The sequence below is a fragment of the Phocoena sinus genome, chromosome 10 (assembly GCF_008692025.1).
Source record: "Phocoena sinus isolate mPhoSin1 chromosome 10, mPhoSin1.pri, whole genome shotgun sequence".
Classification (NCBI taxonomy): domain Eukaryota; kingdom Metazoa; phylum Chordata; class Mammalia; order Artiodactyla; family Phocoenidae; genus Phocoena; species Phocoena sinus.
Genome location: NC_045772.1, coordinates 91025155 through 91040467, shown reverse-complemented (window position 1 = coordinate 91040467; position 15313 = coordinate 91025155). Strand labels below are relative to the sequence as shown.

The 15313-nt window shown below is 39.5% G+C and overlaps 1 protein-coding gene across 3 annotated transcripts in view; it reads left to right on the top strand.

Moving 5' to 3' along the window:
* The window catches only part of PTPRO (protein tyrosine phosphatase receptor type O), a 233106-nt gene that overhangs the window by 108023 nt on the left and 109770 nt on the right, over positions 1–15313 (top strand). For all 3 annotated transcript variants that reach the window (XM_032646712.1, XM_032646711.1, XM_032646713.1), the window contains exon 2: positions 13623–13896. In XM_032646712.1, the coding sequence (XP_032502603.1) occupies positions 13623–13896 (274 nt within the window). The remainder of the gene's footprint in view (positions 1–13622; positions 13897–15313) is intronic.

The window sequence follows — 15313 nt, the reverse complement described above, 5'->3', positions numbered from 1 at the left end:
TTTGTTCCCTTGAAGCTTAAGCTAATGGAAAAGGCTTGAGAGAGATTATCATTTTGAAGAAAACAGATCCTGGATACTTATGACCTAAAAGGAAATCTGGCATGCATCTCTTAATATTCTTAGAAATTACTCATAGGTTCAGCTTTCATTAATTCATAACTCTTTGAAGTTATGAATTGAAAGGGGTCTTGAAGTCCAATCTCCCATCCAATATTTGAATCACTGTGGCACCATCTTAGCCAAGTGGATGGGCAGCCTCTGCATGGGCAGTTAGATGATTAAATCTCTATTCGTTTCCATAGCAACATATGATTTATTAATGACGCATCCATGAGTCTTTAAAAATATATTATCTGTAAGTCAGAAACAAATTATAACACAGTCATAGGAGAAAAAAAACAAAGTGGAAGGTAGATAAGGAAACAATTGAGATATTAACCAAACTTTAGTTTGATTTTTTTTCTCTATCAGATATTAAATAATAACACAGATAGTCATGACCAGCAAACATACAAAATGTCAGTCTTATTCTGCCACTGTGTTATTGTTCATTATTACTTATTCCCAGTTTACACCTTTTCTTCATTATCTCTCACCCATTCTTTCTTTATATTCCTTTAGTCTTACCTCTGTGTCTAATTCCTGCTTTCTCACCACTTACTTCCTTGCCTCTCTCCTTAATATCTTTCTTAGTTTGGCCAAGTATTCTTTTAATTCTAAAATACGGTAACGTGACTTTGCCATAATAATACAGAAACTGAGCTGTAATAAGAAATAATCTGACACATAAGAATAGGTTGAAGAGACAGTAAGAATATGTTGTTAAAGGCTCAGTAAAAATAAGATAGGTGGATGAATGGATAAATGGATGGATTTCAGCTTATAAATATTTATTAAGTTCCAAATAGCAAAGTACTCTGTTAGATTCTGTGATAGATAATAAGTGTGGTCCGATTCTCTGTCTTTAGGAGCTTAAAATCTACAGGAAATTTATACACAGAACTAACCAAACACAGCACAAGACAGACCATGAGCAGTAATATGAAGGGAGAAAAAAAAGGGGGGAAAAAAGAGAGAGAGAAGAAGGGAGAAGTGGAATATCATTCAAGGAAGAGGAAATAGAAATAGAGTAGTTAGCAGATGGAAAATTAATATCGATTATAAGTATTATATTTCAGGGTATTCAAGAAAGGAAAGGTGTGTTTCAGAACTTAAAGCACATGATACTAATTTTTAAAAAATCATATGGATCTCACATTCAGCCATGGCCTGGTAGAAGTATTGCATGCTACGACTTCATTAAGACTTTATTATGAATCAGATAAAAGCTTTGTAACTAAAGATCTTTTGTTTCACATAAATTGTGTAGATTTATGCAGATTGGCGTGAGGTACTTGTATCGGGCCACCGATAATAGCTGCTGCCTCTAAGAACAGAAACTAAAATAGTAAGAAAAGATACAGAAAGAGGTTTAAACATTTCTGTACAGAATCCTATTAAAAAAAATTCACAGATTCTGTACCATCAAAATGTTCTAATGGTAAAAACCACCTTTTAAAATTATTTCAAGCATTTCTGTTTTTCACCTTTTAAATTACATCTTGTACAGGGCAACAAGAAACTCTTTAATGACGAAATGCCAATTAACAACAAGTTCAGTATGTCAAGTAAAAGTAATGATATTTCCTCACCGAATACCACAGCATGATTTATAGAAATGCCATCCTTTCCCAAAGAATGGAATGCTTTCATTTGGTGCAGTAAACTACATACTGTCTTTTTACAGCTGTTCCCAAAGACAAAGATATTTTTGAGCTTCATTTATAAAACATAAATATCAGATTGTTGTTCCAGCCTTCTTGCAATTCAACATAGCATCAGTGCTGGCTGAACATTATTCACGCAGTGGAAAGTAAGAAATGGTGACAATTTCAAGTTAACACTGTGAAATGAAGATGAATATGTAAAATGTTAACCTCAAATGGTTTAAGTAGATGTTATGAATACTTAAAATGAGGAGAGCAGGATCTTGATAAAAGAGCCTTTTTAAATTATTTCCACTTCCTACTGTAAGGGCAATCTGCCTGTTTCTAGACTCGTATGATCCCACGTACAGAGTGATGTGTTCTGGGAGAGATTTAGATAGAGGGCTGTGGATTACAGGAAGAGACTGATTCTGTCTGAGGTGGTCACAAAGATGTCTCAAAGAAGGTGGTATTTGATAGAGATACAGTGTCAGAATTGGATATTCGAAGTGAGGGAAGGGATATTTCAGGCAGAAGGAATACATCAATAGGACAAAAGAGGCAAGAAAGCCCCTAGGCAAATGGAATGGGGAGTTTGACTAGTCTGTGAGGTTCATGGAGTTCTCTACAGAGAAACAGTGACAGATCAGATGAGATGGTAAATTAGGGACAGATTATGAAAGGCTTTAAGGGTCACGCTAAAGAATCTGGATTTTATTGGCTAGTGAATAATAAGCTCAGTGGTATTTTTCCCCAAGGTTTTAAACCCAGAACATTCACACCAGAACTCTGCTGTTTATTGGGCATTCAGAATGCACTCAGCTGTGCCAGGTAATTTATAAACGTTATCCAATATGGTCATCACAAAAGTATAGTTAAAGGAAGTAGTAACCCCACTTTACAGATGAGAAAACTGTCTCAGAGAGGCTATATAACTTGCCTTTGTTCAACAATCTAATAAGACAAATTTTTACCCTAAATTATATGCTCCTTACTTTTCATAATCCTATTGTTTTTTCAAGACTGTAATTTTGTAATTCTCTTACTCTTAATAATTCAGTATTTTGAAGAAAGGAGAAATAAGAGAGAGTTAGGCTTGTTTAGAAGCTATTTTACTATGACAAGAAAAAATAATATTTCTAATTGAATTATATCTATAACTAGTTCAAGTAACAGCAAATCTGAGCTACCACTGTTCCTGAAAAATACACGTTGAAAAATTGCATGATTATCATTTTAGAGTTTTATTATGAGGTTGAGGGTTCTTACACAAGTGAAAACTTAAATTTCTTTTATTATCTATTCAGTTTCTAATGATATTCAGAAAGCTTTGCAATGCAGCTAACAAGAGCTTCCTTAGCCAGATTCATTAAGTGTAATTGCCATTTTTTAAACCATCAAAATTAAGCGCTTAGGGCTTCCCTGGTGGCGCAGTGGTTGAGAGTGTGCCTGCCGATGCAGGGGACGCGGGTTCTTGCCCCGGTCCGGGAAGATCCCACGTACCGCGGAACGGCTGGGCCGGTGAGCCATGGCCGCTGAGCCTGTGCTCCGCAACGGAAGAGGCCACAGCAGTGAGAAGCCCGCGTACCGCAAAAAAAGAAAAAAAAAAAATTAAGCGCTTAGTATGTGCAAGACATAAAATATGGCAAGTATCTTAATTCCATTTTTTTCATTTTAATCACAACAACATTGTAAGATAGGCATTCTTTTCCCGTTTTCTAGACAAGGATACTAAGGTTCCCTGAGGTCTCTACAGGGTAGTCCATACGTAATGGAACTGGTATTCATGTTGAGCTCTTTTTAAGTCACTATTCTTTCCACTACACCTGAATGTCCTGTAACCGCCCACTCCATGTAATAAAGATGAGTGATCTTGAAGTGATGTTCATGCCACATGGTTGCAGAGGAATGAAGTAAAAGACAGTCTGTGGCACAGACTTGAAGTGGAGTGTCATGGTTATTGGACAGACTTTGAAATCAGAGAAACATGGATTTAACTCTCATGCCCACCACGTAAAAGCATGTGACCTTAGGCATGTTACTGAAGCTTTCTGAGGCTCAATTACAAACTGGGAAAATGCAAATAATAATATCTATCTTAGAGGGTTGTTAAAAGGATTAAGCAAAGTAATGCCTAAAAAGTTCTTAACACAAAGTAGATTCTTAATAAAAGTAAGCACTGTTAATAGTAGTAGATACGCTGCCGTATCTCCTCGATTCCCAGGGCTTCAGCTACCATCTCTTCTGCGATCTCTTCCAAGTATTAGATCCAGACCTCTCTTCTGAATTCTGGATACATATAGCTCATCAGCCACTTGGCATTTGCACTTGGATATCCCACATGCATCTTATACTCGTTGTGTATCAAACTGAACTGAACTAATTATACACATCACCTTCTTCCCACCCTGCTAATCTCTGCTTGCCTGCAGTCGTTTTCATATATGATAATGGTAATGTGTGAGTTTGTGTGTAAAATCAACACCACAAGCAACCTACAACCAATCAAATTTCAAGTCACTAAGTTCTGCATTTCTATTTTTGCTCTACTTTTGTAGAACAAAAGTTCTACATTTCTCCTGACATCATGCTGTTCCTAGCTGCCATCATTTCTCTCCTAGAATACTACCATCACACCCTACATCTGCCTGTCCTTACCAACCAGCTCTCTGTACTGTAACCAGAAGGACCCTCCTACCCACCCTGAGACCTAATTGAAATTGGCTTTAAATCCTTTCCCATTTCCAGTGTTCAAATCCCCTTGGGATTTTTGTCAATTTGGAGGAGGTTTTCATTCTCACAATTTCCTCTTCCCTCAGGCATCCACCAACTTCTATGATGACCATTTCTGTGTCCTAACACATGGATGTGAAACTCAGCCCCTTCATCAAGTCACACTAATGAGCCACTCACACAAAACACGTGTGAATGTCACAAACATTAGTAAAGATTGGGGTTTGGGAAGATGGAGAAATGTTTAGTATTCAAAATGCTAACTTCAAATGAAATATTAGGCTTTCCCAGTTTTAAAATGCTCTTTGACCCCCTCATCATCTGGATATTTCTGTTAGCTCATTGCCCCTCCTATATCCCAATATCACACCATCATGCTGGCTCTTCTCTCCATGTTTTCTTTTTTTTGCAGTACGCAGGCCTCTCACTGTTGTGGCCTCTCCCGTTGCAGAGCACAGGCTCTGGACGCGCAGGCTCAGCGGCCATGGCTCACGGGCCCAGCCGCTCCGCGGCATGTGGGATCTTCCCGGACCGGGGCACGAACCCGCGTCCCCCGCATCGGCAGGCGGACTCTCAACCACTGCACCACCAGGGAAGCCCTCTCCATGTTTTTTTTTTCCAGCTCCTCCTCTCTTATCTCTCTCCCTTACTTTCTGGAATAAGGCCATTCTTTTCTTTGTAACTTGAATACTAGTTTGACTGTCTTTTTTTGTTTGTTTTTGTTCATTTGCCTAGATTCCTCTGCTCATACCTTCATGTCCTTCTATCCCAAGTGGTTCGTTATCAAGTATTTTTTCATTAAAAGTTCCCCTAATAGGAATTTGGGAGCCAGCAGTTAACATAATAAATGTTTTGCTTCTATTGCAGAATGCAAATCTGTTCCACTCCCCTGCTTAATAAGCTGTAAGTGGCTTCCCATTGCCTTGAGCAATAAACCTCAACTTTTTTAGAAGGACTTAGAAAGTATCCTATGATCTAGTTTCCACTATTGACCATTCTGATGTTGTTCTGGATTCTCAAATACATTGTGCTTTCTCCAGCCCCCAAATCTTCATATACACTGTTCTTCACACATCATATTTTTTCTCTAAATCTTCAGCAGGCCAACTCTTACTGTAGCCTGTACTTACCTATACAGACTCTCACTCTACGTTAGATCCTGTTGCTAGGTCCTCTTTTATCATCATTCACTTCTTTACAATGCCTCTTTCACTTGTAATTATTTAAAATGGTATATTTCTTCTCTTCTGTTGTAGACTCCACACACCACTGGAACCAGGACCAAATTTCTTTTCTTCACCATCATATCTTCAGCACCAAGCATACAGCAGGCACTCAATTTTTTTTTAATTTTTTAAAAATTTATTTATTTAATTTATTTATTTTTGGCTGCGTTGGGTCTTTGTTGCTGAGCACGGGCTTTCTCTAGTTGCGGTGAGCGGGGGCTACTCTTCCTTGCGGTGCGCGGGATTCTCATTGCGGTGGCTTCTCTTGTTGCAGAGCATGGGCTCTAGGCACACGGGCTTCAGTAGTTGTGGCACGTGGGCTTCAGTAGTTGTGGCGCACGGGCTTATTTGCTCTGTGGCATGTGGGATCTTCCCGGACCAGGGCTCGAACCCGTGCCCCTGCATTGCCAGGTGGATTCTTAACCACTGTGCCACCAATTTTTTTAAAACTACATGAAAGTACACATTGAGCAAAGCATGTGTGTAAAGTACAGCACTTCATCTCCCTTGACTTCTGGGCTTTAATTTATCCGGCATGGAGGGATCAGTCCTCCAGGAAAATCATAAAATCCCAGTGATGGTGGAGGATCCAGGAAACAGGAAACAATTTGCTTTAAAGATCTGAAAGTTCTGTTGTTGACAATGCTAACTCAACGAGGAAGGGAGTTAAAGGGCAGTGCTTACAAAAGGTCACAAGAAGGTCACAAGGATGCACCTAAATAGGCTGTGAACTATGTGTTTCGTAAGCAGAAGGCACTCTTTGTTAACTATCCTCAGGATTTAATTAACTGGTATCACAGTTGGAGAGACACTTCATGCCTGTGGGGAAATTCAACTGAACTCATCAATTCTAAAATAACTGATTAGCGCCATTATCTTTCACATTATCTTTCTATAAGTGGGACAGCTACATTTTTACAAGCATCTTTCTGAGGTAAAACCACTTAAAAACTATCAATACTGTTAGGGATAAAGAAGCAGGGTAGAGAATTTAAAAATTCAGGCAAAATAATGTTTGTCAGTGTTGCATGTTGAAGTAACACTTGTATTGAAAATAACACTTGTTTCACAGAATTGACCTGTCAGAGACCCCTATTTTTCATAACATATTAAGCCAGAAGAATGTCACACATTTTCAGAACTTGCCTGATCATTGGACTGTCAAGAACAGATGTATGTGATGGCTTTCTGGATGGTGGACCCACCTCCTCCCGAGTCTATCATCAACCAGGCAGCTTCACAGGTCTCTAAACCTGTCACCATAGTAGGTCCCAGAAACTGTTCCCATGGTAACCTTCAGTCAAGCAGGTTAGCTCAGGCTGTCTCACACAGGTGTAATAATAGAAAAAGAAACTCTTTCATGATGCCACAAAAAAGGGTAATATTGATTATTGAATAAGTAGACTGAAAGTCAGAGTGGTTATGGAACCATTTATGAACCATGGTGTTAGTGCCCTAAAATGATACATCTCCTAAAATTTACATGTCCCAAAGAGAATCAAAGAGAAAAATAGGTCATAAATACTGTAGAAATAATTAGCTATTGTTTTTGGAGGCTCTACTAAATATCATGTACTCAACTGGGTAATGTACACATATAATCTCACTTCCCTCCCCCCAAAGCCTGGTCATAATAGGTTTTAGCTTTTCCATAATTTACCTGAAGCAAAGGAGGCTCAAAGAATTAAAATGAGAGACTATCACTCAAGTGAGATTTGAACCCACGTTGGCCTACCTCCAAAATTTCTTTTTATCTCCAAAACTGCTTTTTTTCATGATATCACACTTTTTGAGCATCTCTCGAGCATAATGTAGAGGAATAAATCATAGTTTGTGCTGAGAGAGTTCACCACCAATCAAGGACAGGTATGAAAGGTAGCATTTGGGCTACCTTTGTGCCTCAGTGTTTTCATCTGTGAAGTGAGATAATAACTTAATGGGAGGTTCTGAGGATGAAATGAAAAAATGTATTTTAAAACATTTTATAAAATGTGATATGTGGCTATTGTTATTATCCTACCTATCACATAAAATCTTGGCATATCTCCTCAGCCTAAGTTTCTTTCCACTTTAAAAATGCCAGGTTGGATTCTTTCCTCAAGCTTGTTTTCTTTGATCTCCAAAATTAAGAGCTCCATAGAGCTTCTACCCCAGGTCCATGTTGACAGTCGGGAAATAATTACTGCATTCATATATACAATAAAATGCTATTTTACACACACTTATGCACACACACGGCAACTTGCTAAGGAAATATTATTAGTATTTATTTTAAATTAATGCTTAATGGGTAAAAATTGACATCATTCTGCACTCTGGTTGGGTAGAGCAGAGTAAGATTGAAAGCTGAAGGTGCAAAGATAATCTATTTAATCAAGGAGATGGCAAATGCAACAAATTCAAGGGCTGTGACCCAATAACCTACGGGCTGAGACTGGCCTGCAAATGTGTTTTCTTTTTTTTTTTTTTTTTTGGTATGGCATGTTTTATTTATCTGTAACTAAACTATTTACAATATAATCAATGCCCATGAATCTATTATGACCCCAAAACAAAGCTAATATGAACATTCTTCGACATGTTTTTTGGAGCACATACACATTCATTTCTGCTGAGCCTATATCTAGAACTAGAATTGCTGGGTCACGTGTTATGTAAATATTCAGCTTTAGTAGATATTGCCAGTTTTCCAAAATGCTTAAGCTAATTTACACTACCACCAGCAGTGAATGAAAATGCCACTTGCTCTACATTGTTGTCAATACTTTGTCTTTGTTGTCTTTTTCATTTTAACCACCCTATGGGTATGTAGCTTGTTTTACTCTTTAACTCCTTAAAAGTTGCCTTGTGGGCTTCCCTGGTGGCGCAGCGGTTGAGAGTCCGCCTGCCGATGCGGGGGACGCGGGTTCGTGCCCCGGTCCGGGAAGATCCCTCATGCCGTGGAGCGGCTGGGCCCGTGAGCCATGGCCGCTGAGCCTGTGCGTCCGGAGCCTGTGCTCCGCAACGGGAGAGGCCACAGCAGTGAGAGGCCCGCGTACCGCAAAAAAAAAAAAAAAAAAAAAAAAAAAGTTGCCTTGTGCTCTCATTACTTTATACTAGTAAAGGACGTGCTCTTAAAGGTGTTACTATTAACTTCCTGATGACCAAGTCTAATGACTTTTCTTCAATCCTTGCCCTTTACTTCTTAGCAACAGGTGACGCCACTGACCCCCACTTTCTTCTTGAAACCATATTCCATTGACTTCCATGATATTACCTTATCCTAGAAGGTACATCTTTATCCACAGTCCCAAAATCCAGGATACCCTTTATTTTATGTTTGCCTAGAGACAAACAAATGTGTTTTCTTTGGCCAGATTTTAATGATGCTTGTAGACGATGCCTGTACCCTCCCATTTGCTAACTAATCCATCATTCAATCCTCTTAAACTTGACTGTTTCACACATTTATATTACCTGCCAGACATTTCCCTTTACCAAGTAAGAGGCAAAAGAGATGAGGGCTCTGTCTCATGAAATCATAAAGACAGAAATGGATGTATCTGAGCATGTAAAACATGAAAGGCAGTGTTGGCGTGAATGTGGACTCAGGCACCAAGAGAGAACTGACGTACTCCACCTGAAAAGGTACATTTAAGACCCACATAAAGAAGTCTGGCAGTACACAGCAGCTGGTAAGCACATTCACTCGGCAAGCAGCTTTCAAGAACCTGCTGTATGAGCTTCAGAGATGTTTCTGGCACCACGCAATAAGCATGATGTAAGTTGATGTTCTTTTACATAATATTGTCATCATTGAAATCATTATCATTGCTGTGATTATGGGTCAGACACAATTCTAGGAAGGACAGAGTCACACAAGGCCTGTCTTTCTCTTTACTCCCAAATAGAATATATCCCCAATGTCCTGCACCATTCCTGATACACGCTGGTTGCTCAAAATTTTCTGAAGAATGATAGAATAAATAATGGGAGATTAGGGGGAGGCCATCCTTAGTCTTCGAAATCCACATCCAAATTCTGCTCTGACAGTTTCTGAAAGAAAGAAAGTATCAGGGCTGCTCTGGGACTTTAATCTTCCTGAAGGAACTGAAAGGACAGACTGTCTTGCTGGAAAAGGTTTCCCAGGAGCTGGACAGGAGGCTAAGTGGATGAATTACATAACGTCTGCAGAGAATTATGGCCATTAAGTGCTATATAAGCACCAGACACCATTAATACTACTATCTAAAAGAATTGAGCATCCCATCACTTCTTATGTGGTAACCTTAGCACAGCAGAATTTTCTAAGTGTTCCCTCTAACATGCCCTCTCTAATAATACTAATCATTGATTGGTTTGCCAGCTGAAGCACTGATAATGTTCTAGAAGCATGTCACACCGGCAGGTCACACGGGCAGATCTGGTGCAGCCAGCCCTTGTTTGAACTCTGGTCCGGTCTTATGTGAACTGTTACAACATCCTTACTGTCTGCTGACCTTAGATGGGCTCAGTCAGCCAATTCCTAACTACACTAGGCCCATCCTTCTAACTATATTGGCCTTTCTAAACTGTGATCTGTCTAATCGTGCCACTTTCCTGCATTCAAACAGTGCATGATTTCTTTTGGCCTAAAAATACCCAGATTCCTTAATAAGGCATAACTTGCACTGGGCTATTTGCTCTCTCCTCTGAGCATCCTAGCACTGTCTACCCACTCCAGAGCAACCTGGAGTCTCTTCCTACTTCTCCAGATGACTTTCCTCACTTTTGTTTCCCTGGGAAACTCCTGAGTATCTTTCAAGCATCCCTTCTACCCTGAAACCTTCCCTCATATCCATCTGCAGAAGCAGAATGAATTGCTATCTTCTCTACATGTCTATAACACTGAACTATTTTCTTGTATCAACCAGGACCTTTGGCTGCAAATTTTGGAAGTCCGACTTAAACAATTTAAGCTATAAATTGGGATTTATTCAGTATGTATCTGTGGCTAGTTCTCTTCCTTGACCCACATCGCAGGGACTCATCCTGCATTTTTCTCCTCTTTAATGCTGTCCACTCTGTCTCCAATAGCTTTTCTGTCCCAGGACTGGCTTTAGAACAGGTGACAGGCTCCTGGGCTCCCGCTTCCTTGCTGAAGCCAAACCCCTAGGCCCCTTCTTCTGTCTCAAGCAACTTACCTCTAGTTCAGGAAAGAGAAATACCAAGGGGCATCAGAACGTGTGGATCCTAGACCTTATTCTGACATCAATTAGCTGTGTGACATTTGTACCATTGTTCTCTCAAGTGTGAAATGAGGGTGTTGGACCAGAGAAATTTCTATATTAAACTTCGTTATGCAAAGGACATTTCAGTGAAAATATTTTTACTGCAGAGTTGAGCAATACCTTTACCAGTCTCAGAAAAAGAAAAAGTTTTAAATAGTTTTCTATCCACCAAATAAATCAGCATTGGCCTTACCTCAGTTTACCAGATCCATTTTGATTACTTTTAATACTTCCTTTTTGCTCTGCTTCTCAGCAGGGATGACATGCCTGCAACATACATTCAGAATTTTCTCCCAAATGTAGATTCTAGGAAAAGCTGAAGTGAAGGGGACAGAGAAGAAAAAAATAACACAGATGACATTTCTTTTAGGCTCACTGCCTAGATTGCACTTAGCCTGCTGCCTTATTCTCATTAGTGCCACTGACTGAATCTGATTAGCCCACCCTGATTTATTTTTGGCAACCTGGGAACACACGGGCCAATGCTTATTTTAATGGCTGATAACAATCATCCCCAAAGCTGTTGTTAGCATTTGGAAGATTAGTTCCTTTTCCTGGAGGCTTTAACTGTCTACAAGGCATCATGACACATGAGACATAGATTTCTTAAACACTTTACGAAATTGAGTTTATTTTTTCCTCTTTTCATTATCATAAACACTTCCAGTTTATTGGCTGTTAAAACGTAGAGCAAAAAATTCTTAGTAATTGTGTATCTGATGCCTGTAAACTTAGTATTTTCTGAGTTAGTGAATCAACTTCTATAATCAATAATGAATAAAAACCAGATTTCAGTGCTATTGGATACTCAACACTTGGTTTAGCCTCACGTTCCGCCTGATCGCTGGCAATGGAGAAAGGGTCACATTTTATGTTTGGTCCCCAAAGTACAGAACTCTGTTTTAGAAATCTGCCCATGTGTCTGAGGATGAGAGACAAATGTGGATAAAGGACATTTAAAGAGTCAATCTGTACTGACAATCCCGGGTTACATAAATCTTCCCAGGCCTGCCCAGATCACAAACCACCTGGCATATGCCAGGCATTGGTCCTGGAGCTGGAGACACAGCTAGAAATAAGATGCAATCTCTGCCCTAGAGGACTTACAGTCTAGTGTAATAGGAAGAGCGTGAACACAATTAAGTCTATTAAATGTTAACATAGAATTAAACTTCTCTTAATGCCCAGATAGTCTTTATAGGTACTAGGACCTTTAAAAACCAGACTTCTTAAAAAATGAAATAAGAAGGAAAAAAAGTCAGTATGTTTTTAGGTCTATACAGTATCTTTTAAAGGATTGATGCATTGCACACGTGATTTGGTTGCTGACAATATGTGAGGTACCAAAATCAATAAGTAGATTAATCCTAAGAGGAGAATGCTCACATATAATTAATGCAATCGGCAATCCTTTCATTCATTTAACAAATATTTATCAGCTATATCCTGTCTGTCAGACTCGATGTTAGGAAAATAAGTCAAGAGGACAAGGCAAAGACATGTAGAACAACAGTGGAGCTCAGTCTTGGTACTTGTGTATGGTGGTTAAAAGTCCAAACTACATGTGTGACCTGGAGCAAGTGACTTAATCTTTCTGGCTCTCAGTTTGCACAGTGACAAACTGAGATGGAAATAATAATATCTACCTCGTGAGATAACTCTGAATATTAAATGAGATGATCGTGTTTACAGCCTGCCTAGCTTGGTACCTGGATCCTTGTAAGTCCTTGACAAGTTTCAGCAATTTTCCTGTCCCACTTTTGTAGAAAAGAAACCTGAGGCTCAGAACAATGAAATAACTTGTCCTGGACACTACATACCCAGAAGGTAAATTAAAAACAGAACGGCAAATGTTAGAAAGTCTGAGTCTTGTCAAGACCAGAGAACAGAAGAGGACGGATTCTGCCTGTGGAGTGTGGGAAAAAATCAGGAAGGAATATTTAAACCAACTACACAAATGACTTTTCAAATACTGTTCATGAGCATTTATCTGGAGACTCGGAGCAAAGTTTTCAGTCCACTAACTGCTGATTTTTCCATCAACGCCCGCGGTTCCTGAGTCTGGTCCTTTCCTCAAAGAGCATCTTAGTTTCTCATATTAAGGACTGGCTAACCTTTAATGAGGATTATCACAGGTTTCTCAGCCCAGACTATTTTAGTTTCCAGAACTGACAGGAGAGACATCAGAGAGGAAATCACTCCCTTGAAACATTCTTCTAGAATTTTCCTAGGACTATGGCAGGACTACTCCCTCCAAAGTAAAATAGTGCTTCTTCAAACCATACAGCTTCTTCAACATAGGTGAAACAAAGTCCTTCCATAGGACTTCTCTGGAAGTCGAGTGCCAAGATGATTTTCATTCATTTATAATTACGCATTTCCATGGTATTTATTTTGTGTTTATTACATGGCACAATCCATGAACCGGAAGCAGCTTTTCAATCAAGAAGAATGCTAAAAGTAAAAAATCCTGAGAAGATCAATTGCCGCAATAGGGTTAATCTCCCTCTTTCTGCTTTTCCTCGTACGCTAAAATACCTATGTAACTCTATTTCACAAAGCAATGCTTATCACAACACTAGTTTTGGGGAAATTATGTCAGTATAATTTTATTGCAAAATAATCTGAAATTTGACCTCCATTTCCTTTTTCTCTCTTTCCTTAAACAGAATGCTACAACATTCCATGTAACTGTCCAAGATGATAATAGCATCGCTGTCTCTTTAGAAGCTTCAGATGTCATGAGTCCATCATCCGTGTATGTGGTGAAGATAACTGGTGAATCAAAAAATTACTTCTTCGAATTTGAGGAATTCAACAGTACTTTGCCTCCTCCCATTATCTTTAAGGCCAGTTATCACGGCCTGTATTACGTAATCACTCTGGTAGTGGTAAATGGAAATGTGGTTACCAAGCCATCCAGATCAATCACTGTGTTAACAAGTAAGCATCGTGTGCAATATTGTTCTCTGTGTCTCTTTGTTGGGCATATTCCCCTGGGGGTTCTCATGAAAACAGAGCCCAGAATGGCAAGATCAATTGCCTTGAAATCGAGTGACAAGATTCAAAGTTCTGCTTTACCTTAAGAATACATCCCTTGCTGAAGCTGGATCACGTTTTACTGTAACCTTTTGTTAATCAAAATGTGTTTAAACCAAAAAAAGTCAACCTATTTTGAGATTGAATGACAATTTTAGATTCATGATTGGACGATGTAATTTGCTGCTATATAATTTAATAGTATGATTATAACTAAGTTTTTTTTCTAGAACACATATTCTCACATTAAGCAAATTGCTTTTTGAGGCAATGAATTTATGCTAATATTTAGCTGGCTCAAAATCAAAATTACGGGCTTCCCTGCTGGCGCAGTGGTTGAGAGTCCGCCTGCCGATGCAGGGGACACGGGTTCGTGCGTGGCCCAGTCCGGGAAGATCCCACATGCCGCGGAGCGGCTGGGCCCGTGAGCCATGGCCGCTGAGCCTGCGCGTCGGTCCGGAGCCCGTGCTCCGCAACGGGAGAGGCCACAACAGTGAGAGGCCCGCGTACCGCAAAACAAAAACAAAAAAAATCAAAATTACATATTTTTAGTTGAGAGAGAGTAAAATGTATCGTTATTTATCAGTTGCTATTCCTCACCTCACCCTCAAACTAGCCTAGGCTTGCCCAAGAAAAATGCCAAGAAAAAAAAGTCATCAACATTTTAACCTTTAGTAGCACATGTCTTAAGAGGTCATGCTGATATGAGAAATTTTTTAGGAGTGGTTTTAACTACATATGATTTTCACTTTTCTCTCTGCCTTTAATACATAATCTCAAAGTAAAATTCGGCTCTACTGTATATGTTGATGTATGGAAGAAAAACTGTTATCTATAAGATGGTAGAGTTTATCACTAGAGCAATGAAATGTCTCAGCAAAGTTCTTTTTGCTCTTTGTTCCAGTGGTTGCAATCTTTTTTTTTTTTTTTTTTTTTTTTTTGCGATACACGGGCCTCTCACTGTTGTGGCCTCTCCCGTTGATGAGCACAGGCTCCGGACACGCAGGCTCAGCGGCCATGGCTCATGGGCCCAGCCGCTCCGCGGCATGTGGGATCTTACCAGGGCCGGGGCACGAAGCCATGTCCCCTGCATCGGCAGGCAGACTCTCAACCACTGCGCCACCAGGGAAGCCCCGGTTGCAATCTTTTAATTGCCATCTATACGTGATCTTTCTGGCCACAATTAAGGAAAAGGACATAGTGCTATTTTCTGTTGGGATAAAAGGAAAGAGAAACACCAAGAAGCAAGAACTCAGAATCAAGCTAGAGGACATATTTTTAACATGTCTGTCAAAAATTAATTAAAGTTTCCCTTGGCAGA